General features: G+C 33.0%; 1 protein-coding gene across 1 annotated transcript in view; it reads left to right on the top strand.

Moving 5' to 3' along the window:
* LOC143048608 (receptor-type tyrosine-protein phosphatase epsilon-like) overlaps positions 1 to 20,670 on the top strand; it is a 46,094-nt gene extending 25,424 nt beyond the window's left edge. Inside the window, exons 6-16 of the mRNA XM_076222755.1 lie at positions 3,126 to 3,263; positions 4,639 to 4,784; positions 5,106 to 5,241; positions 8,624 to 8,773; positions 9,202 to 9,301; positions 9,571 to 9,644; positions 10,050 to 10,175; positions 11,378 to 11,488; positions 12,545 to 12,693; positions 13,478 to 13,613; positions 20,521 to 20,670. Coding sequence (XP_076078870.1) covers positions 3,126 to 3,263; positions 4,639 to 4,784; positions 5,106 to 5,241; positions 8,624 to 8,773; positions 9,202 to 9,301; positions 9,571 to 9,644; positions 10,050 to 10,175; positions 11,378 to 11,488; positions 12,545 to 12,693; positions 13,478 to 13,613; positions 20,521 to 20,592 — 1,338 coding nt within the window. The 3' untranslated portion in view covers positions 20,593 to 20,670. The remainder of the gene's footprint in view (positions 1 to 3,125; positions 3,264 to 4,638; positions 4,785 to 5,105; positions 5,242 to 8,623; positions 8,774 to 9,201; positions 9,302 to 9,570; positions 9,645 to 10,049; positions 10,176 to 11,377; positions 11,489 to 12,544; positions 12,694 to 13,477; positions 13,614 to 20,520) is intronic.
* Positions 20,671 to 25,219: the final 4,549 nt, after the last annotated feature.

Below are 25,219 nucleotides of genomic sequence, written 5' to 3'. Positions count from 1 at the left end.
GCTAACCTTCATAAAATCTTTATTACTGAACCAATTCTAAAAACTAAGGTACCATTTTCATCGTAACAGCTAGTAGAACACAGAAAATATAATAAAAATTGAGGCAGGAGGGGAAAAATTTCACCTTAAGGTAGCACTCCACAGTTAGGTGTGTAGTTTCGCATTTTGGCCCCTGTGGATTTTTCAAATATGAGAGCTAGTGTGCAATAAAATTCATTTTTGGATAGCTGAGTATTAAAATAGCCTTTGTATTGGGTTTATATGAACATCAAGAGTATGTAATGTATGTAATATAGGCTGTTTTCTGTATGACAGTCCGTATTTGCATGTCCCTACCATACATTGGTCCGGCAATTATTGTAATGTTTTTTTCCAACTTTTTATCGCACGAACTTTGTGATTGGATTTTACGAAAAAATGAGGCGAAAGACACCCATTTTTTATTTGATCATTAGGAAGATTTATGAAAACAGTTTCTAAAAAGGTATTACTCAAAGGCATTGAAATTCTAGTTTGATCCAAATTTTGGGGGGATATGTGACATGTCCACCCCCTTTTTGCAATATTTTATGGTAAATAAATGCAGAATGTTGCCATGGATACACATAAAAGGAATTTATTTTCACTCTTTTAACTTTTGAAAATCAAATCTATGGAATATACTGATTACATACATATGCACATGTACAACACAAACAGTTAGGTTAATGTATTAGAAATCCAGGAATAGGAGATGATAAAACATTTTGTGGCTCATTTTTAATTTTATTTTCTAACTGTGGAGTGCTACCTAAAAGGTAGAACGTATAAAAAACAAGTAAGGAACAAATGCGTATCGAACATGAAGTAAAAGGATCGGTTGAGCACAAACACATATAAATAGGTCATAAAAAGATCATTTTACCTCAACCAATTCAGAACTATTACCATATGTAAGACTATTAACAACTAGATTTGTAATTGCTAGCAATAACGGAAGGCACCCCTTCCCCCTATTACCAGGTGAGCGACAGCCATTTTGACAATTCCAAAGTCAAAGAGAGCATCTACAGATGTCTAGTAATATTTTTGCAAAGTTTCATTAAGTTTGAACATTTTGAATTTTTGATATTTTTGCTGTTTCCATGGTTACGGCGGCCATTTTGAAAATTCTAACTTCAAAATCCAACTCTGCCTATGCCAGTTACCATTCCTGTAAAGTTTCATCCAGTTTGCGGAAAATTCTTATTTTTGAAATTTTTGACCTTTTTGCATTGTTTCCATGGTAACAAGACCTATTTTGGAAATTCCAACTCCAATGTTGCTCATCATTACTGTGAAGTTTCATGAAGTTTTGAGCATTTTGAGAATTTTGAAAATTTTGGTGTAGTTTCCATGGCAACATAGTAGTTCCAATGATCGCCAAAATCATCCAACACCTGTATATAGTGGGCACCTACATTGTTTTAAAATATGATGATTCTGAGTTGAAGCATATCCAAACAGTTCACCAAAAACCAAAAGCTCATTTTTTTCACAATTGTGCCGTTTCCATGGTAACGGCAGCCATATTAAACTATTCCATGCCATAATTAAAAAGGGGGAAGGATATTAAAAATCAAATAAGTAACGAATAGGTAACGAATAGGGAATAGGGAATAGGTAACGAATAGGTAACGAATAGGGAATAGGGAATAGGTAACGAATAGGTAACGAATAGGGAATAGGGAATAGGTAACGAATAGGTAACGAATAGGGAATAGGGAATAGGTAACGAATAGGTAACGAATAGGGAATAGGGAATAGGTAACGAATAGGCAACGAATAGGGAATAGGGAATAGGTAACGAATAGGGAATAGGGAATAGGTAACCAACTTGACGCCCATTATTTTAGATTTAAGACAAAGACTAATTGGGGAAAAAAGTAAACTGTGTTCAGGCAGGAACACAATAAAACATGTAACCATCCCCTTTGGTATATAGTTATAGTACGAGCAGAGCTAATATAAATATGTATATTACATATTTTCGTCCATATATGCATGCAATATTTGCCAATGGATGTCAATTTACCATCCTCATCTCAGGATTATAAAAATCCGTGATTGTTCCAATTTAAAATGCGTCGTGATATACAGAGTTAGAACATAGGTTTAATGACGGATGATATGAATGTAGATATAAGAAGATGTGGTATGAGTGCTAATGAGACTACTCTCCATCCAAGTCACAATTTATAAAAGTAAACCATTATTATTATTATAGTCAAAGTACCGTCTTCAACACGGAGCCGTGGGTCACACCGAACAACAGACTTTAATGGCCCTAAAATTAACAAGTGAAAAAAACATTCATACGGAAAAAACAACGGTCTAATCAATATAAAAAAACGAGAAACACTTCTGAACCACGTCTACAAACGATGTACCGTACATATTGACAGTTTTTTCTTTTTAATTTGTTTCCTAAAAGATAACGCAAAAAACACTTCGAAGTTGTACTGGATATAGAACAAAAACATTATCATAATTACTGTTTTGAAGACATTGCTAGACATTAAACACGCCCTGCTTTTTATTTAAAATTTTACAACAGATAAAGATATGAGAAAAAAGAAATTTAGAACGTTACTTTTAACATAAGAAGATGTGGTATGATTACCAATCATGACATAGCTCTCCAAAATGAAATAATTGAAATAGAAATTAACAACTATAGGTCTTCAACAATGAACAAAACACATTCTGAATAGTCAGCAATTATAACAAGCCCCGAATGACAAATATAACACAATTTAGAAGAAAAAATACAGTCTGTTTAATGTACAAAATAATGAACGAAAACCAAATATTATATACAGCAACAAACGACAATTAATGAATTATAGGAAGCTGAATTTGGACATGCAAATACAGAATGAGACGGGGTTAAACATATTAGAGTGTGTTTTATTCGCCCCTTGGAAGTAGTAACTCAACAGATCGATACAATGCGGAAAATAGTAACAAAAACAGAGAGGACGTGGCAGGCTACTTATACATGTTTGAATTACTAAAAGATGTTTCAGGATCGATGTTTGAAATCATTTTTTCTTCCGAGTAGTTATTCAATGTTAGTATATCAAATCTTAATGAATTTTCTTCAGGAAAAATGTGTACAATACTGGCCTGATGCAGTTAAGGACCCAAGGGTAGTACACAATTATCGACTTACAATGACAAAAGAAAAAGAAAATACTCTATTTGTATACAGACTGATAACTATATCCAACAATAAAGATACGGTAATATATAAATTTAGATAAATAAAATATGTGGGAAAGTTAAAGAAAAAACGATAATCAGAAATTCATTTATGTAAAAATAATATATCAATATAGGGATTAACGGGAATTAATTCAAAGCATATTAAATGCAGTTAAATCAAAATTGGAAATGGAAATTGGGAATGTGTCAAACAGACAACACCCGAACAAAGAGCAAAAACAATGAAGGCAACCAATGGGTCTTCAACACAACGAGAAAATACCGCTCCTAAATACGATGTGTTTCCATGTTTTGTGTTTATGACTATCATCAAAGTAGATGATATTATATTGATTCAAAAAAGCATGAACAGCTTCACAAGATCCATGAATACGTTGACATGGTCAAAATCATCCTGCGACTTTTATAAAATGTATAGGTTATTTTATTTCAAATATTCATGTATTGCGTTTTAATGAAGTCTAAATTAAATCTAGAAAATGAAAAGTTATCCGCATAGTAAGATTTGCATATCAGTCCATTAACAAAATTCATCAGTCGATATCTTATAATATTTGTTACATTGTAACAATCGCTGGGTGTTTTTTTTAAAACATCAATAAACAGAGATAATGTGTAAGTTTGCTTCATCAGCCAAAAAAATCTGGGACATAGTCAACATAGTCGAATTTATCAGTCGACTCTGTACATTTACATTGTCATTAAATGACGATATGTACCATTTTCTTGGCGTTTGTTATTCAATGAAAATTTTAAAAGCTTTTAAAAGTAAGTAGAATCATTTAAAAGCATAAATGATAAGCAAGTGAAGATCTGTAAAATGTAAAACGTTTACATTGTTGAAATCAAATGATTTATTTTAGAAGTTCTTGAGCTTCAATGTCAATGTTCACCTATATTGCGTTTTCGGGGGTAATTGATAGTTGTTAGAGCGAAACTGTAACCCTTTTAAATTATCATTAATATAAAATCTACTAATAAGTCAAAGTCGTCAAAGTACAAAGTATAAAATGGAGTCAGTAAATAATTGATAACAAATATTTAATCAATGAAGAAAAAAAGATTTCGAATAAGACAGTTTCAATTCAAAACAAATGTTCAGGTTCCATGGTCTCGAGCACTTGATACTTCAAAAAAATATTTTATTTAGTGTGTACCTGATGGGCAACAAATATTATTCTTTGACTGTTGTTCTGTTCATGTTTATGCTCCTTTCTCATCCTCTTTCTCATCCTCTTTATTGAAGCCCCCCCTCAAACCAAACCAAACCCGTTTTAATTTTAGTTGTTTTCATGTTGTTGCTGTTCATGGTGTATTTTTTTCATAGACGTTAGGTAAACATTTCTGCATTTTTGTATTTTTGATTTATTTCTAATACTAACCTTTATTTAGAGCCAAACAGAAAGAAGCATTCACCATTTTCATTTCACTCAATGGCCAGACCACGGTGTTCCTGACAGCATCCAATTGGTACATTTTTACAGGAAAGTCAAACTCGAAGATTGTGATCAGCTTGGACCTATGGTTGTACACTGCAGGTATGAATAAAATATAAGACAAACATGGTTTGATTTGTACGATTCCGGTCTTTTTGCATTATAATGCCATACTGAAACATTAAATACTAAAAAAACAAAAATCCTCTAGACTTAGTATATAGTATTAATTGTAGTATTGTATTTTAGTCTTATTTGTCAAGACGAGTTCTATTTCTTACAAAAATTTGATATTTTTACATTTGAAACATGAAATAAATAATAATTTCTTTGATTTGAATGTAAAAGAAACAAAGTGCAACACATATTTTGCAAGCTTTTAAAATGTCATATTGATCTTGCCGTTCTATATATCATTTTTAGCGCTGGTGTAGGAAGAACAGGGACATTTATTGCAATAGATGCATTGTATGAGAATGGAAAGAAAGTCAACTTCGTTAATGTTATGGAATATGTTCAGATGATGAGAAAAGATCGAATGAACATGATTCAAACACCGGTAGGTAACTTTTAGTACTGATAACTATTTTGAGTGCATATTTGTAAATCAAGAAAAAAATCTGTACGAGCCAAAGAAAATTCTTTTTAAGAGGAAAGCAACGCCCAAATGTTGCTGTCTATCAGTCTCAGAGTGTATTTTCCAAAAGGTAACATAGCTTTGATAATGGTGCTCATATTGGTCTAAATCGTGTTAAGAAAGAAGACGTTTTTCAGGAACGAACACACAGATTTTTTTTTTATCTTCAGACAAATTAAATAATACGATGAACAGTGTTCTATTGATATTCGCACATATGGACAGCAACAACATCAATATAGAACTTAGACAAATGTGATGATTGATTACAACTTTCCAATTGTCAACTTCACATTTTGCAGCAGTAACATACCCTCTGTTTCATCGTAAGGCGTTATCATATCAAGAGAAACGCTACGATCGCGCATGTTCCCGCTTTACGATCTTTATCATCAAGGGTGTGCTCCAACAGAGGCATACTAAAGAGCCGTGATGTAGTTGTTAGTGCATCGGACTACTTAAACAAAGGTTCCTGGTTCGATCCCCGTTCTGGGGTGAAATTTTCAGGAACTTAGTTTTCGGCTTTCCCTTGTCACCATTTGCGAGTATGGTCTTGAGGAAACAATGATAGTCCGTCGGAAGGGGACGATAAATTGATGACCCATGTTAAGAGAGAGCCATATGTCTTGCACGTCATAGACACCTTTGTAGATTTAAAAAAAGAGCAGGCTAATGCCGCTACAAGGCAGCAACTGCAAAGTGGAAAGGGATTAATATAAGTTGCAATAACTTGTTTCCCAATCCACTATAAATAAATATGTCTAAACTAACAGAGTGTTGCAGAAGAACAACAATAATCGACACGACATAAGATTTTATTTGTTTCTATCACGAATTGATTTAAGAATTGAATGCTTCTTTTTGTAACTTCATTGGATGTAAAATCGTTGACCTACAAATGTAGGTACATTTTGTTTCCGCGCTTCATTCTAAAAATGTGCGCACGTCAACGCTTTATCAACACCATGAAGTTATAAAAAGAAACTTTCAATACTTATAATTACAGCTTTTAGCTAGGATCATGCAAACACGATTTTTATCAAGTTTTTATTTCATTTACCTGTGCACTTTATTTATGTCAGCGTCACACATTGGCGTATAGACCGGCGTGCACCAAACGTACAGAGAAAATTGACAAAGTCGGTATACATGTACGTTAGTTGCACGCCAGAGGAACGCTAAGCAATCGTTAAACGCGCATTGCATAAGTTTGAAGTAAGTCGAAATACAAAGGTATACGCTTGGTGAACGCTACAACTCAAGGAAATTTTTATGCAGCATAAACATTTTATCCAACTCAAGCGTTTGTCTCAAGCGCACGTAATACAAACGCTACACGCAAGTAATACAAACGATACAAGCGCGTTGAAAACGCTACAGATAAGTTTTACACGTTAAGTGCATGTTGTATACGCTTCAAGATCGTTCGACTTTATCTAAGACGTATGCGGGTGTGTTGGTATGCCGGCGTCACATATTGGCGAGCACCAAACGTACAGAGAAAATTGACAAAGTCGGTATACGATAGTTGCACGCCAGAGGAACGCTTAGCAGTCTTTAAAAGCGCGTTTCATAAGTTTGAAGTACGTCGAAATACAATGATATACTCTTGGTGAACGCTACAACTAAAGGAAATTTTGATGCAGCATAAAATTTTTTATCCAGCTCAAGCGTGTGTCTAGCGTATACCTATACGCTACAAGCGCGTTGAAAACGCTACAGATAAGTTTGAGACACGTTTAGGGCACGTTGTATACGCTTCAAGATCGTTCGACTTTATTTAAGACTATGCGGGTGTGTTTGTAACAAACACCCCATAATAGAACGTCCAAGGTACAACTGGGACGCGTCTAAAATACGTTAAAGAGTTTTTTTTCATACGTAGCGTGCATTCCATCTACGTTAGACACATGCCAGGCATACGCCAACATCCGTTACTTGAATGCCCGATATACGGTTAGGTACGCTTCTCGTACGCCCAATACACGCTTAAAGCTCGTTGTGCACACGATACAGATATGATTGACAGGTTGATTGCATCCAAAATTACTAGCATATTGACAGCGTGCATGATCTTTTACCACACCCGGCGTACGTCGGAGCTTTACGCTGATGTGTGACGTCGGTATTACAAACACCCCATAATAGAACGTCCAATATACGACTGGGACGCGTCTCAAACAGTTTCAAGAGTTTTTTTCATACGTAGCGTGCATTCCATCTACGTTAAACACACACCAGGCATAACCCAACTTACGTTACTCGAACGCCCGATATACGCTAAGGTACGCTTCTCGTACTCCCAATACATGCTTAAAGATCGTTGTGCACACGATACAGATATGATTGACAGGTTGAATGCATCCAAAATTACTAGCGTTTTGGCAGCGTACGTTATTTTTAACCACGCCCTGCGTACGCCGAAGCTATACGCTGATGTGTGACGCCGGTATAGTTACCTCGTGTTATCATGAACGATGAATTTTATTGTGTAATGAAGTTGATTGGGAATAACGCCAGATTACCTTGTAGCCAATCAGAATAACGTATCATAATGAAACATACATTTAATGCAATTATTAACACGTACGATATATATTTGTGTCGCAACTCACTAGAGATATATTCTTGCATATGATCCAGACCGTACGCGTATGGTCTAAATACTCGTAAGTCGTCTAAGCTTAAATTTAAGTTCGGATTCGTATGGCAGTTGATGCATTCACAACAGGAGACGCTTACCCTGTCAACGCAACCGTTCGTCTCGCTTCTTTTGGAGTTAATGCGATTCTCTCAGATTATGTGTGTTGATTTAAATTGTCTTTTGAATTTGGTAAGCTACTGTTGGCCCAAAAGTATGCCTTATTCTACATGTAGTTTATCTTTATACTTAAAACGCAAGATAGTGGAGTACTGTGTTAGGGAAAGGCCTACTGCACTATTCAAATTTATTTCAAGCCATTCAACGTTATGTCTTTTTTCAACACGTGTTCAACACGTAGGCAGCTGAAGTATATGGATATTTTTTTGTAATAAACGTTGCAAATTGTTATATTTTTTTCTTGATCTTTTTGTTTGTTAAGGTATACACATTTTGATACACTACTTGTAACAAAAGTAGACATGACTTAAAGTTCTAAAAACCTTGGCATTAACTTAAAGATAATTGATATAGGTTTTATTTAATTATAGGCTGTCGATGCTTATACTTTTGAGGATTTTTATTGATTTTTCCTTGATGAAGGGATTATCAGGGGGCAATTTGTTAATAAATCATTGAACACGCATACTCAACATTTTATAGGAACAATATGAAACAGTATTTGAAGCACTGCTAGAACTGTTTACTGTACAAGAAACAAATATTCCGAAGAATGGTTTTTGCAGATATATGGAGGTACAGGAAAGTACAACATTACCAACAAACCAGAAAGCGTTCAAACAGCAGTTTGAGGTAAGACGTTTAACCAGACATTAAACATCATCACACATCAACCAAGGATGCATAATAAATCCAAAAGTTCAGTAGAACGTGACACATTCTGTCAACTCTGGCATTGAATAACATCAATAAAATGAAACCACAAAACAACACATTGTTACTATCAATATGCAAACATATTTGGGAAACAACATGAAAACAACGACGACTAATGATTACACATCCAGTTAATTAGTATGAAGTATCTTCAATATCAACCAATACACATTTTGTCTGATAAAATTCACATAAATAAAAAAAAAATAGCATTTGAGCCATCTATTTTAGCTAAGCTAACCGCTAACGTTAACACATTGCATACAAAGGACAACACAACTTGTTTTTTTTTTATTGATGACTAATTTCAATGTTTCTTGCAATGCCGTTGTATTTTGAACTAGACATTACAAACTCTGCGGCCTTCGTATCCTGCGTCTGAATATACCGCTGCAAACTTGAGCGAAAACATATCAAAGAATTCGGTAAAGAATATTCTTCCACGTAAGTACATATTTTTCGTTGTGTTTAGAAATCTTCCTTAACAATGTCTATTTTATATTTGAAATTTATTGAAAATTATTTATTCTGTGTTTTAGATAAAATAGGTATAGTACATTCAAATAAGTTGGGTAAGATTTACCGTTTATCTTTAGCCTCATTTTCATTTTTTCTTCCTGAAAATAAAATTTAATTACTGTTGGATCATTAGCAATTATAAGGTTATCTATTAACTGATCGTTCCATTCTGAGCAAATTACATTTTATTGCAGACGACAATTTTAGGCCATACCTTATGTCATTTGGAAAAAAAAGAACTAATTACATCAACGCAGTGATAATACCTGTAAGTGTTGTTGTTGTCATTTTATTTATCAGTATGAACGTACATAAAAGAAAATCAATTAATTAAAATACTATGGATATCAATTTTGAACTTATAAAGACTATGTGTATACGTTTTCACAATTTCATTTGTATATGCCACATTTGTTTACAATACATATAATGTTATGTTTTTCAACTTTAATGCCGAGTGTTTATTCTTATCTGCATGTCGCCTAAAATATATGACTGCTAAAATGAAAAACAGTAATTGTATCGCTTCGCTTTGTCTTTACTTGTAATACAACGTTTTGTTTCGTTTTGTTTGTATTATTGGGCATACATATCCTATAGTTATATAAACAAATATATGATGAATTTCGTACAAAAGGTCGTTTGAATAGTTATATTTTTTATTCATTTACAGGGATATAGAGAGGAAAGCCGATTCTTTGTAACACAATGTCCAATGAAAGACACTGTTGTGGATTTCTGGACTATGATATACGACCATAATTCCAGAATCGTTGTATTATTGGACCAAGTTAACACAGTAAGTTTGTTTTAAATCTCAGTGAACGTTTTGTCAGACCTTCTTTTGAATGATTTCAATATCTACTTTGCTGTACGGTGCTTATAAATGTCTGAGATTTAAGGAGATAGTACGACTTTATAAACAAAGTGATAATTGTGAAAACAAACCAATTCTAAAACATTTCGGCTTAAGGTGTTCGTGGTGTAGAATTTATTTTTTCCGGTATCAAATGTCTTTTTAATATATATTTATGAGGTTCTGTCACTAAATTATTTTATGCAATGATCACAAGTATGACACCCCGTACATCCATGCGACTAAATAATTGAGAATGATGTAGTATGCATTTTATGTCCAATCCTGTATCATAAATTACAATGATTATATTGTACTTTTCTTTTCTATAATGTCATTTCTAATTCTAAAGTAAAACCACCGTCAAAAATGAATCAACCAATTTTACTTGCCATTAGCAAACATATGCGTACCCCAAGTTAATATAACAGTAGATGTATACTAGTCCGGATTGCCTGACTTCAACCTTGGACTTTCGAGGATTTCGCTTTCAACTTTTTGTTTTATCCGTGCCGAATAAATGGAACAGTAGTATACCGCTGTTCGAAATTCATAAATTAATTGAGAAAAAAACAAATCCGGGTTTCAAACTAAAACTAAGGGAAATACATCAAATATAAAAGGAAAAGAACGACACAACAGAAACACAACATTAAAATGCAACACATACAGAAACGAACTATAATATAGCAATGGCCATTTTCTTAACTTGGTACAGGACATTTTAAGGAAAAATTGTGGATTGAACCTGGTTTGTGTGCCTAGCCAAACCTCCCGCTTTTATGAAAATGTTAAGTATAACATTATAATGACAACATTGTATGACAGGACTACAATACAAAAAAAGGGCAAAGAAGATATCTATGTGTTTGACTTTGTGTCGGTTTTTATCGCGGAAGTCGAGAAATAGTATTTCTCTGATTTAAACTGTTTTAATTCTTAATTGACTAATGTGCTTATTATCCACGTCATTGTATCGTCATTCCGTATTTTCATTTGAGATACGTGTCGTTGGGCAAGGATAGAAGATAACCCACTGTCAATGTTTTAATTTTCAACATCAGAACTTTATGTTTGTATGTCATCTAACATTTTCATATTGGACATTGCTTGGAACTGTATTTGTATGTTCTTCTTTATATTAGAACGCAAAACTGTGGTTAGAAAGACCAGAAACGCTAGTTATTGATGACTTTAGCATACAGCAGGAAGAAGAACATAATATGGATAAACTGAAGATTGTTTTGAAATCTAAGGTAAACGATATATATTCGGTAGTTTTAACTTGAACGACGGTTCAATTTGGAATGTTGTATATAACTTTTTGTAATATAAGCTCAAATCTGTCCTTTTATTTCAAAATTTTTGTTGGATATCAAAATATGGAGATATGAAAACATTGTACACATGGATTCAAAATGACATGGAAGTACACCATTTCTTCACAAACTATCTTCACAGTTTTATAATTACATGTATATGTAAGTGAGTGTTGTCATATGACAGGGTATTAAGGACTTCCGTTCAAAAAATATTGAGTTTGATATCATTTCGCTGTTGTCTGAATTAAAAAAAAAACACCCCTTTTTGTATTAGCACTTTATGATGTTTCTAAACATTCTAATAAGACATTTCAAAAAATCTTCGCAACAGTGAATGATATCGATATCGTAACTTCATTCATATAAAAAGCTTAAGGTGTCATAAATCCTTTCAAATAGTTATCAAAGGTACCAGGATTATAATTTAGTAAGCCAGACGCGCGTTTCGTCTACACAAGATTCATCAGTGACGCTCATATTAAAATATTTATAAAACCAAACAAGTACAAACTTGAAGAGAATTGAGGATTCAAAATTCCAAAAAGTTGTGCCTAATACAGCTTATGTATTGTATGCCTGGGATAAAAAAATCCTTAGTATTCGAAAAATTCAATGTTTTGTAAACAGGAAATTTATAAAAATGACCACATTATTGATATTCATGTTAACACCGAAGTGTTAACTACTGGGCTGGTGATACCCTCGGGGGATGAAACGTCCACCAGCAGTGGAATTGACCCAGTGGTGTAAATAGTAATCAAAGGTACAAGGATTATAATTTAGTACGCCAGACGCGCGTTTCGTCTTCAAAAGACTCCTCAGTGACGCTCATATCAAAATAATCGAGACTGCAATTGATATCATCACAGATAAGTGATACAACATGCGTACGATGTTGTCGACCGTATTGCATATACAATTTATCTGTATTTGATAATAGATATATAATAAATAATTCTTCCATCACAATCTGTATCCCTTTTTTCCCAGAAGCAACCAAGTAACGAAATTATAAATATATTTACGGCAAGTGACTGGCAAGGTGGCACACTTCCTTCCACAAAGCTGATGGTGGATCTTCTGAAAAGTGTAGTTAGTTGTTGGAAATCCCTCAAATGTCCTATCACGGTTGTATGCAGGTACCCAAATTTAAGATTACAAAAGATACTCAAATTCGCAAAAATCAGATTGAACGTACATGTAACATACACAATTTTTTTTTTGACAAATACAAGAACTCCATGTATGGACGAAAACACACCATTTGAGTAGATGCTGTAATATTTCTTTTACAAGCAAGTCATATTTGAAGCGATAAAATTGTCGAAGAAATGAAAAACTAATGATAATGTGGAATTGTGAACCATTTCGAATATCTCTAATAAACTAGAAAACAAAGAATTGGTAACATTTATTCAATACATGCTTATAAAAAGATAAGTGCTTGTAAATTGATGTAAATTATAAAAAGTGCAATCGTTTGTATAAATTCTTTAGTGTATGTTTACAATTAAAGATTTTACCACTGCTAGAAAATAAAAAGGCATGCTACAGTTTATTGTCGATTTAATATTTTTATTTCTGTATTAATTTCAGATTTCGATAATTCCATTGCCTATATGGCTTAATATTCATCAGTCAATAACATGACTTTCATTACATTCACTTGCACATTTTGAAGAGGAATATGAATATGAAATTGAAAATATCACAAAATGTGACATGCTAGTAGAAAAGAGGTCGATAATCTCTAGTTATGAATAATACTCAAACTAAATAACCGGAACCGTAGATTTGTTCACATTGGTAGAAAAATAACTCTTAAAACCAGCGTTGGTTTATCATGTTTATACTCTTAAAGTATATTGTACTGATTCAGTTTAAATACTAAATTATGTTTTACATTTTCCGTAACATTTTTAGAGACGGGTGCACCAAAAGTGGGTTGTTTGTAGCACTTTATTTACTTCTGGATAAATTGGAAATAGATGAAGAGGTCGATGTCTTCCAAGTTGTAAGAAAAATTCAAACCAGACGCCCAGAATTCTTGAAGAGCTGTGTAAGTATATGCTCGCCACATTATCATGCAATGTTTGATGCACTTATCCAAAAACCGTTTGCCCAAAAAATGAGGTTGTTTAAAAACATAATCACACGGTAGAACATGGCCAACGTAGATACAAGTATCTTGTCTTAGGGAGGGATAAATCCTACTTTGTAAAGGATCTCTCTGATTCGAACAAAAAAATCTCTGAAACTGATATTATCAAGATGCTTGATTTCTTGATTGACAACATATTTGTTACGTTCGGAGGATGGGTTTTTCAACAGACTGTCGGCATTCCAATGGGAACAAACTGTGCCCCTCTACTTTCCGACTTGTTTCTTTGATATTATGAGGCTGACTTCATGCAGGAACTTCTTAGGAAGAAAGATAACAAGTTAGCAATATCCTTTAACTCTACTTTTTGCTATATAGATGATGTTCTTTCACTTCATAATTCAAAATTTGGTGACTATGTGGAACGCATCTATTCAATCGAGCTAGCGATAAAGGATACTACAGATACAGTTAAGTCGGCCTCATATCTTGACTTACATCTAGAAATTGACAATGAGGGTCAGTTGAAAACAAAACTTTACAACAAAAAAGATGATTTAAGCTTTCCAATTGTGAACTTTCCATTTCTAAGTAGCAACATTCCAGCAGCACCTGCATATCGTGTATATATATCCCAATTGCTACGATATTCCCGTGCTTGCATTTCCTATCATGATTTTCTTTATAGAGGGTTGCTGCTCACAAGGAAGCTATTAAATCAAGAGTTCCAAATGGTGAAGTTGAAATCATCTCTTCGTAAATTTTACGGAAACCATCACAAGTTGGTTGATCGTTATGGAATAACCGTTTCACAAATAATATCGGATATGTTCCTTACGTCTTAACTATAATCCCCTTCCATCTCATGAATGTGACCTACCGAATTAGACTATTTACCGGATTTGATAACACATAAGCAACACGACGGGTGCCACATATGGAGCAGGATCTGCGTACCCTTCCGGAGCACCTGAGATCACCACTAGTTTTTAGTGGGGTTCGTGTTGTTTATTATTTAGTTTTCTATGTCGTGTGTGCTGTTGTTTGTTTGTCTTTTTCATTTTTAGCCATTGCGTTGTCAGTTTGTTTTAGATTTATGAGTTTGACTGTCCCTTTGGTATCTTTCGTCCCTCTTTTACGGGAAAACGTCCAGTTTCAATGTATTTTGCGGTAGAATATAGTCATCGCATTGTTCGTCTACGATTCCCATTGTGGTCCCTGTCGCCGTGTGTTCAAATCAAACGTTGTATGGAGGGTAATGTGTGTAAGAATGTATTGATCTAAAATCAAAATGATTATTAATAATACAGCTTGAAATCAAAGTTACAGGAAATAAGTCTATCGATACTTGTGGCCAATAGGTAAAAAATTAAGGTCTAGTATTAGAAAAAGTACTTTATAGGGAAGGGTCTCTAGATTTTCTCCTTGATAGATTAAAATTGCACTTATACAGATGAGAGATATAAGTAGGATGATGCTTAACAAGACAAAAGTAGGATGTGGTTAATCGTATAACAGTTACAATTAGCAAGTCACCGATACTAGAAATAGGATTTAATGAAATTGTTTCCAGGATCGAAACTTGAGGTCTTTAATTTAACTGGAACGAAACATAAAAACTAAATACTCCATACCTCTGCTAAATAAAGATATTTACGCTAGCTGCATTAAAATGTAAAACAAAGAAGATGTCAAAAGGATAATCAACTCATAAGTCGAAAACAACTGACAGTGCCATGGCCAAAGACAAAATAATTACCAAAAGACAAATAGCAGTATAAAACAGAACACAGCATGCTAACTGCGTTCAATTATTTTAGTAATGGTCATATTTTCCTACGGCTGGTGTATAAGAGAGTGTTAAAATAAAAAAATTGCTTAACTTAATTATAATGGAAGACTACATTAATAAAATAATCTGTTTTTTTGTAATCAGGGTCTCTCAAGAAAGTATTTGTTCAAATTTTGTTTTCAAGATACATGAGTTATGTGCATGATATATATCCAAGTGAAAGGGAAAGGTTTGACTGTAATAGACATAACGCACGATACTGGTGATACTTGACGTTACATTAAAATAACGTCGAAATACACTTTTTGACTGACGTTTTATCCATGTCGCTTGTTGTTAAACGAACGTATGAATTTATGTTTGTCCCAATTGTCCCCCATTCGTTTTTACCTCTTTAAAGCATTCCCTACATGTACATTTATATATTTTCATATATTATTGGTTTCTATAACTACTGTTTCTTTATAGAGATAAATACTGATTAATAAATTTCTAGCATTTTATTTCATTAATACATTCTAAAACATTTAAATGTGTTTCTTCTGTGATTCAAATGACATTGTTTGCGGTTACTTCCGAACAAATATAGACCACTGACGCAGCAGGTACAACCGCTTCCCTGTTCACAAGACGATATTGAAAAAGCAACTTCGTTTTGTTGTAATATAGAACACGAAACACAGGTGTTCCCGCAGAGAGCTAAGATTACCAAGAATCCGTTGTGTCAATGCGTAACGTTTCAATGCTTTTATCTACTTTCAGCATGTAGTACTCCTCCTCATCGACGTCAGTATATATCGCAACTAATTGACCAATCGAAACTAATTATTGCAAAGACACTTGTTCATTTTCTTCATTTTCTTGTTCTCTGTATTCTCGCTTCATTTCCCATTCAGTATAACCATCAGTTTTTATCGAATTAGAACACTGGTCATACATGTGATGACAACAGTTTACACAGAAACAAGACAATTTACTGATATTTATCAATCCTTCAGCAGAATCACGACTAGCTCTTATGTGGTGAAGAGATCGAATGCTAGGCACTGGCTGAAAAAAACAGTCTGTTGTCACGGTGAATCGTTTCCGCATATCGGAATATTCTTTTTCTTACATCTTACAATGTGACCTCGGTTGTGTTAGAAATGAATTTGCGTATTCATAGAGATCTTTTGCTGTCCTTATATGAGTCTATCCGCGTGAAATGGCGCAGTCGGCTTGTCTCTTACTAATTCCTCCAGCAGCGTCTTGTGGTTCTGAAATGCATACATACGTTTTTTAATCTCAACTGCATGACATTGGACCTTACCATTTTACCGCTTTCAAGGTTTATGATTTTTATAATAGTAACAATACCGAAAGTCACGAGAAATATAAGAGATACATTCAATACCCTACAGCGACTGCCAAGATGAAGAACAGAAATAAAAGCCCTGTTGCTTGATACAACGCATTTTGTTTTGTGTCAGGTGTGATTAGTCCGACGCACATGTTTTATCAAAATACATTTATTTCAAATTCGATAAAATAAAAAAACATGTAAACAAAAAAAAACTTTCTAGAATAATGTTTTCAAACATTAACCCATAATGTGACGGATTGAAAGAAAACAGTTTACCGATAATGTGAATACCCGACCGCTTTTAAAATATTTACATTTTACACAAATAACTCATAAATGTTCAATCAAAAGCTAAATAAAATGTATTCCATTGTACTCGAAAATGTGAGAAAAATCATTATATCTTTGTCCAAGATATCTAGCGTAGAGACTGACAGACGGACTGACATTCAACTGTATTTAAAGGCAATCATAGTAGTTAGTTCGAGGATAATAAACTAAATTATTATAAATACCTTTTGCATGGGAAGTTTCGAAGAAATTTCTTGTGAAATGTTGATATCAAAAGTCGTCGCTTCTTTGACTTATATCTCCGAAACAGTGTCTGCTCTTATACTGGGCTGCACACCCGTCAGTAAACTCGTGCATTGTTTCTACTGAATATTAAATCGACTGTAAATATTCCGATATATAATCTCGGACTTGGTGAACAAAGTATTGATCATGAACTAAGTCTGGGCTTATAACGAAAAATTGTTCCGTGATAATTTCAGGAAAGTCTTCTTAACTATCAACTACATCGTATTCTAGCAATGCAAGTCTATGTAGAATAGTAACATGGACCGACACGTCGGTTTTTTGAAAGTAAGCACTTTGAATCTCAGTAAGCTCGGAACACCTGTAATTTTCACTAAAGTCATGCACACAAACACATTGCTTTTCTTGGAGATTTCTAACAAGAGTTTGAAATTGTTCATTTGGCCATGTATCTCTGTGCTGATGCACTGGAAAAGTTTCAATTAGTTTTCTGAAATATTGAAACAATTCAACAACTTGACTTTCTTTTTTAACGAGCATTAGTTTCTTTATGGTTTTTTTCCCTTTAACATTAACGCTTACATTTTCAAACTTTGACCACTTTACAAATTCCGCAGTGTCAGATACATCACGTTCACAAGGCAGAAAATTCAAGATTTTAGCTCCACAATCGGAACAGTTTCTTTTAAGGCACTATAAATTGTGTGAACCATCAACTTTTTCGCATAATGTTGCCTTAACGACATCAGATATTGAATCGTACACAGGAGTAGAATAGCATTCATTCGGTTCATTTTCTATCAAAAGTTTCTTTCGGAATTCCATACACGATTTAAAGACAGTTTTAAATTCTACATGGTACTTGCAGAAACATGTTTGTCTATCCTTAGGTCGGACGGGTCGCATAAAGTAGGGTTTGCACCTTTCGAACATTCTTTGAGCTATTTTAATAGAGGGGTTTTCTCCGATAAAGTCCAAATACACATTGGTCTGAGTTTTTTTCTAGTATGTGTGTCATGTGGCTTGAATACGTTTTCGGACCAATGCGGACCCTTTTGATATCTCTCTTGTTACCAGTCGGACGAGAAATACCAGGCTTACACCAGAACTCATCAATACGTTTCTTCGTGTCAGGTGTTATTGCATCTGATCTAGTTTTTCTATTTGTGTAAGTCCAGCTTGATTTTTCAGATTTAAGTATTCTTGTTCTAATTGCATGACCACGGCTAACTCTTCTTACCGGTAATCCCAATTTCCTTCCCAGTTTCTTTCTGCATTGATTGTCACTGATTTTTTTCACCACTTACTGATGAAATAATAACATTCATATCGTTTTCAAAGAGTCATCCGATCTTTTCCTCTTACAGTTGTCAATAACTGTTTTTAAATCTTCCGTCAAGGCTTTTGATGTTTTGTGTTCTTCCATTTCCTCCGGAGAAGAAATCACTTCAGAAGATTGCAGTTTTCTCACAGTCTGCGAGTTCGAACTTTGCAAATATGCGACCATGGTTGTCACTCGCCTGTCTGGGATCTTTGGTAGGGCCAGTTTGAGTTTCTTCAATGCCCGATGTTTTTCTGTTCTATTCTCGAAAGTATTTCGCATATTTAAATCCTCGTTTTGCCTTTGATCATTGATATTTTTCATCACGTTTTCTCTTTCTATATTTCAGTTTTCTCTCCGTTTCTTTGACCCGTCTCATTTGTTCTTTCTCTTGTTTCTCTCTATGTTGTCTTTGGCGTACTGCCTCATCTGATAAAACATACTCAGTTTCCTTTAGATTTCTATTTCTGTAATAAGATTCAAGCCTTTGTTCTCGTCGCTTTTGAAGCTTTTCTGGTTTGAACCGTTCAAGTCCTTCCTTAGATGACATCCTTTTTTTCACTGAAATAATTATGAAAGTTTTATTATATTATTTCTTTTAGATACGATTAGGACAGATTTACGATGACAAAAAATAAATACAAATACAAACACTTGCAGATAACCGTAAATAGTTTAATAATATCCGATTGATTTTCACAGATAATGTAATCTTCAAATTATTAGGAGCGAATTGTTTCTCGCTTCTTAATAGACTAATTTATTTATTCAAATCAGGGGCCCTCGAAAGGCCATAAAATGCATACATTAATCATTTTGACAATTATCAACAAAAAAAAAACGTCTGTAATGTTACGTGTAACTTAAAAAAAAAAAAGGAGTTCCATGTATGTGACATTTTATTGGACATGCGGTTTTGTGTGTAATTTGTGCAAACCTGGGGGCATTGTCATGTTTCAAGGCTCAAAATTCGAAGAAAGGTTTGTACTTTTGAAAGCAGTAAATAGAATTAAAAAAATATTCAATAAAACAAATTAATTTAATCTCATTCGACGGATTAGTGCCGAAAAATGTGTGAAAACTGTACTTGTGACAAATTCTTGGACATGAGAAAAATTCCGACCTGTGTAAACCGATGTGTAATAACAAAGAAAAAAAATAAATGATTTAAAAGGCGAGTCTTTGTACAAAATAATGAAACTAATACTGATTAACTTACCAGTATTCTGTTTATAAAATTCAAGTCCGTAAGTTCGGCTAAAATATTTCCCTGCTTGTGTGACACTTTCTAATATCTCATTGAGGGGCCCATTGCTTCGCTTCTAGTACTGGTTGTGTTCAAATTTTTTGACGTCACAATGCTATGACGTTTGCCCAAATATCGGCATCTATTTGTAACACGGGACACGAGCAAAATGACGTTATTTATAAAATCGTGTTCGGTTTATTCACATACACTTGTATTAAAATGTCATTCAAGACATTCAGCTTTATTTTGATGTAAAATTTATATGTTTTCTAGTAGCAACGACAATACAGTGACCAATTGTTGCTTATGACACTTTATTTTTTCTTGAGTGTCACTAGTTCCGTGCGTAACGTCAATAGCATTAATTACAATACATCCACAACCAAAGTGGACAACAATGTGCATTGCAGATTAGATGCATACTAAACAAAAAAAAATCCTTATAAAATTATACCTATATTAGTATAAACAAATAAGATTGATTTAGAAACGAAGATATATATTTTTCAAACCTTATATACGTAAAATAATAAATTCGTCTGTAAAGTTTCTATACTGTTATCTTTTCTGTCGGTGCAACGATTTGGTTATTTGCAACTCATTTTTTGATTCTTTTGTTTACAGGAGCAGTACGAATATTGCTACCAGTGTATCAAAGAACAACTGGAAGGAGAATCAATGTATGCAAATACTTAATGATGCATATGCCGTTTAACTTTTTCTGTGACAATTTTATTGAAATAATTGTTGTAAATATAATATGAATATTAGATAGGTTACATGTGTAGCCTGTCGTTAGATATGATACATTTTCAAATTATTAGGACTAATCAGGAAGTAGCAGAGCTTTTTATTCCAAAAAACATGCATTGTCGAAATAATAAAAAAAGGGAATATTTCATAAAGACATAAGACAATGAACATCAACTCTGTCCAATGACGTGCCCATTACAGACGGGCGTAGACAATAGTATACCTTAAAATGTCCATTTTTGAGTACATACAATAAGTTATTTGGAAATGAAAACAATTATATAACTTCTCATTCAACAAAGCTATGAACAACGGAGACGACAATGAAAGAAAATATATTCCCATATTACCTTAAATGACATATTGACTCAATGGTGCGGTTATATTCGTTAACAGATTTTGTATTATATGAGTTTTATTTATTTTTAGTATCCATAGTTATATCTTTAACGTTATGCTATACATTTTTCTTATACTGCAATAGTTCAGTATTTTGTTGATGTGGTATACATGTATATTCACTGCTCGTATATTGCACTAGACAACGCTTACCGCTAGTACTTCATTAGAGATAAAATGCACAAATTTCTTTGAGGCGGTAACCGACAAATTCTCATTTCTCCACATTTATCCTACAAAAATAGTCAAAAAAATGATTTCTTGTCTTTCTTTAGTCCAAATAATTATGACATCTGGCCTACATCGTAGAAAGGTGTTCCAGAAAAAAATAGCCTTGCCAGACGTCATAATTACATTTTGTATTTGGACTAGTCTTTCTTCAGATAAAATTGTATAATTTCTGTTATTCAATATACAGATAGAACTGTAAGTTGTTTTTTTTTTAAATCAATAAGACTTGAATAAGTCAGCATATTCAACTGCGGAAAAAATGTATTCACCTCGCAAAGTACCACAAGCTTTCTATGACTAATAATGTAAATACCGTTTGTTGTAAAAAAAAAAATTTTTTAATAATTGTCATTACATGCATTTCCTACGGTACTCTTTCGGAATATGTGATAAAATGATTACTGTCCTTTTTTTTGTAAACATTATTTTATCTGACTTTTGAAAAAAAAACGGCAACCAACACTTTACTGGCAATTACAAATTGTAAAATTCAGATTTTCTCAGAATGTAAAAAAAACATTTCCATGGAAAGAATGTTCAACAACTTAACACCGTGCCATGAACATAAATACAAGAAAATATTGAAAATTTCTGCAAGTAATAATCATTATCTTAAAACATTAATGTAGACCCATTCTTGTTTTTACTTAACATGCTAAAACAATAGATCTAACTTATAAGCTTGATTCCTATTGAAGGCCGTATGGTGACCTATAGTTGTTAATTTCCGTGTCATTTTGGTCTCTTGAGGAGAGTTGTTTCATTGGCAATCATACCACATCTTCTTTTTTTATAATTATTTATATTATTCATATATGTTTTGTGTATACATGTATTTCATGAACTTGGTGAAAGAACTGTATACACACAATTTGATGTGTGAATATATTTTATACAACATACATATCATGTTTATAGCTGATGATTTTTGGTTTGACAAGTTGGTTTTATAAAGACATACACTTTAAAGTCGTATGAAACGAGAGACCGTTGAAAAGTATTGTTGAACAAATTCTTTAACCAATGCATACGTATATCATAAACTTTGTCTTCTGAGTAAAAAATTATCATTTTTTACACATCCGTATCGTATAATCGTCAAAAAAATATTTCATTCGATCAGTGTTGATGTAAAAAAAAATAGCAGATTATTAATTGTCTTTTTTTTAAGCCGACGCTTACCGATTGTCACTTTTGTAACAAAAATAATGGAAATTGAGGTAAGCACATTTTTAATATGTACAATAAGTTATAATTTATTCAATGATGGAGAGATGATTACGTTTGATGTCCCTCACTGATACAACTGATACATTGGTTTTCCCTTTGCACTTGTGTATTGAAGTTTCATATGACTTTAAAGGCACACTAGCTGTCAAATTCATGTTTACGATTTGACTCAAATTTTCATTATGGATTTAAAACTATGTAAAACATGTACCAAAATTATAGTCTAAAATCAACAATTTACAGGGCATAATCTCGATAATTTGTAACTCCGTTTCGTGAGTATTTATGAGTCTTGACGCCATCTAAATACCTATCGAATTGACATCCGAAAACCGCCGATAGTCATATAAAGATAAAACCAAAATAAAAATAGAAAGCGAAATCGTTCAATTGCATTTTTATAGGTTTGTTTGAATTCATTTATACCATAGATTAAAACTATGTGCTATTCTGTATAAGAATGATCATTTGGTGGATAGAATTAGTCAATCGATTGATGTATCTTTGTTTACTTTTAACGTTGAGATGCCTTTCATGCAAATAACCGAACACGCACGATTCATGAGTTATCCATATCTAGCTGACAACATCTTATTTACAAATCGAAACGAATGAAGAAATTAAAACAAAAACATCGCTTTTATATCCAAATTAGTGTTCCATTTGAACTGTCTATCAAAATCACAATCGGTAAAGTTCTTCGAAAAAACACCATGCAGAGTTATGAAGCAGCCAAGGTTTGCAATCAGTAATTACTGATTTTTGTTAAATGTGTAGAGATTATTTATCTCGGTATATATGAAATAAAAGCGTTTTTTATTTGCTATTTGTGTGTTTTTTATTGTAGTTGTTGTGCATGAACTGATATTTGTTTCATGGATGTATACTCCATATTCTTTGTTGTTCTATTATACATTAGTTCAGAAACCTATAGATATAGGAAGATGTGGTGTGAGTGCCAATGAGACAACTCTCCTTCAGAATAACAATTTATAAAAGTAAACCATTATAGGTCAATATACGGCCTTCAACACGAAGCCTTGGCTCACACAGATCAATAAGCTATTAAGGGTCCCAAAATTACTAGTGTCAAACCATTCAAAGGGTAAAACCAACGGTATAATCAATATAAAAAACGAGAAACAAGAAACACGTATAAATTACATTTATATATACATTTTGTAACAAACGACAACTACTGTACATCAGATTCCTGACTTAATACAGGTGCAAACATTTGCAACAGGATTAAACGTATTAATGGTACAAAACCTTCTCCCTTTTTTTGAATATATACAAAGATATATTGTTCCCAGATTACTTCAATAACTTCCTGAATAATATAATTATTAGAAATTCATTTCGTGTGATTTAACGAACTTCAAGGTTTCTTTCTTCCTTTATCTGATTATAAGATACGTGCCCAATAAATGCAAATTAAGGGGTATGTATGATTGGTCTAAAAATTGCAGATCATCGAGTTGAAAATACATACTATTTGTTTTTTTAATCGGAAATAAAGCTAATTACCGATTTAAAACTCCCCCACCCTCGGCTGTTATTTTGAAAACTTCAAATGGTTGTCATTAAATAACCTTTACATGACCAAACGTGTGAAAATACTCGTACATTTTTAATCATAATTTATTTATCATCTTTTTTCGTAGAAATTATCAGCAACAATATGTCGATATTACAATTGAAAACGAAAGTACATACATGACACATCCAACAGCAAATGATTATGATCGGAGCAATACCTCCTACGTCAATTGTAAAGAATTTAATATTTGTTTAAGTTTTTTGATAGCGTATAGCATGCAGATGGTAAAATAAAATATAACTTAATAATTTGATAAATATTAGCCAAACGAATACAAGACAGTTTAATCGCAATCATAGTGTATGTATGTTACTCCCACAAGGAAGGAAAACAGTCTGACAAGTTCTCATAGGAAACCGATCTATACTTCTCTTCCTCTTTGTGATTATAAGTATGAATTGTTGCTCGGGTTATCTCCTGATTGATATTGTAACATATCATCCGCAATTAGTCATGATTATTATTTTTTTAAGTTGTTAACTTCTCAGCAGCTGTACTAGAGATTTAAACTTTAAAACATTTAAGAAAAAAAGTGAATATTATTGCACTTTTACAGGCATATTTAGGTTATCTGTTCATATTTTTTTCATTGTAAAAATCATATTCAAATGGTCAATAATCAACAAAGTTTCAATATATAACACCGAGTGAGATAGGCAAGATAATGATTATTATCAAAATTATTCGATGGAGATAATTTGTTAAAATCACTGCTGTATTGAAAATGTTTTCATTTATCCTCAGGTTACTATTATGCTTAATTCCTGTGCAGAAAAGATAATTTTAAAATCATAATTGAACCTTTCTGGTTATACGATTTTAATTTAAATGGAATAATGTTTAAACGTACAGTAATGAAGTATATGTCCGTTTCATGTTTCAAATACATTATTTTAACTGGCAGGCAAATCACTGTCTTTGTACATCATCATCATTTGTAGTCTTTACAATTGGTTTATCGTCACTGAACGGCATCCAAATTTAGCACATTGTACCTGAGGTTAACACTGATTTATGGTTGGGTTTGTGTTGTTCAATCTGTAGTTTTCTGTGTTGTGTCTTGTATAACACCAATCCTCTTGTGATCTTTGTCTTTTATTTTATTTT

The sequence above is a fragment of the Mytilus galloprovincialis genome, chromosome 1, assembly GCF_965363235.1.
Source record: "Mytilus galloprovincialis chromosome 1, xbMytGall1.hap1.1, whole genome shotgun sequence".
Lineage (NCBI taxonomy): Eukaryota > Metazoa > Mollusca > Bivalvia > Mytilida > Mytilidae > Mytilus > Mytilus galloprovincialis.
This window is presented reverse-complemented; position numbering and strand designations above follow the sequence as displayed.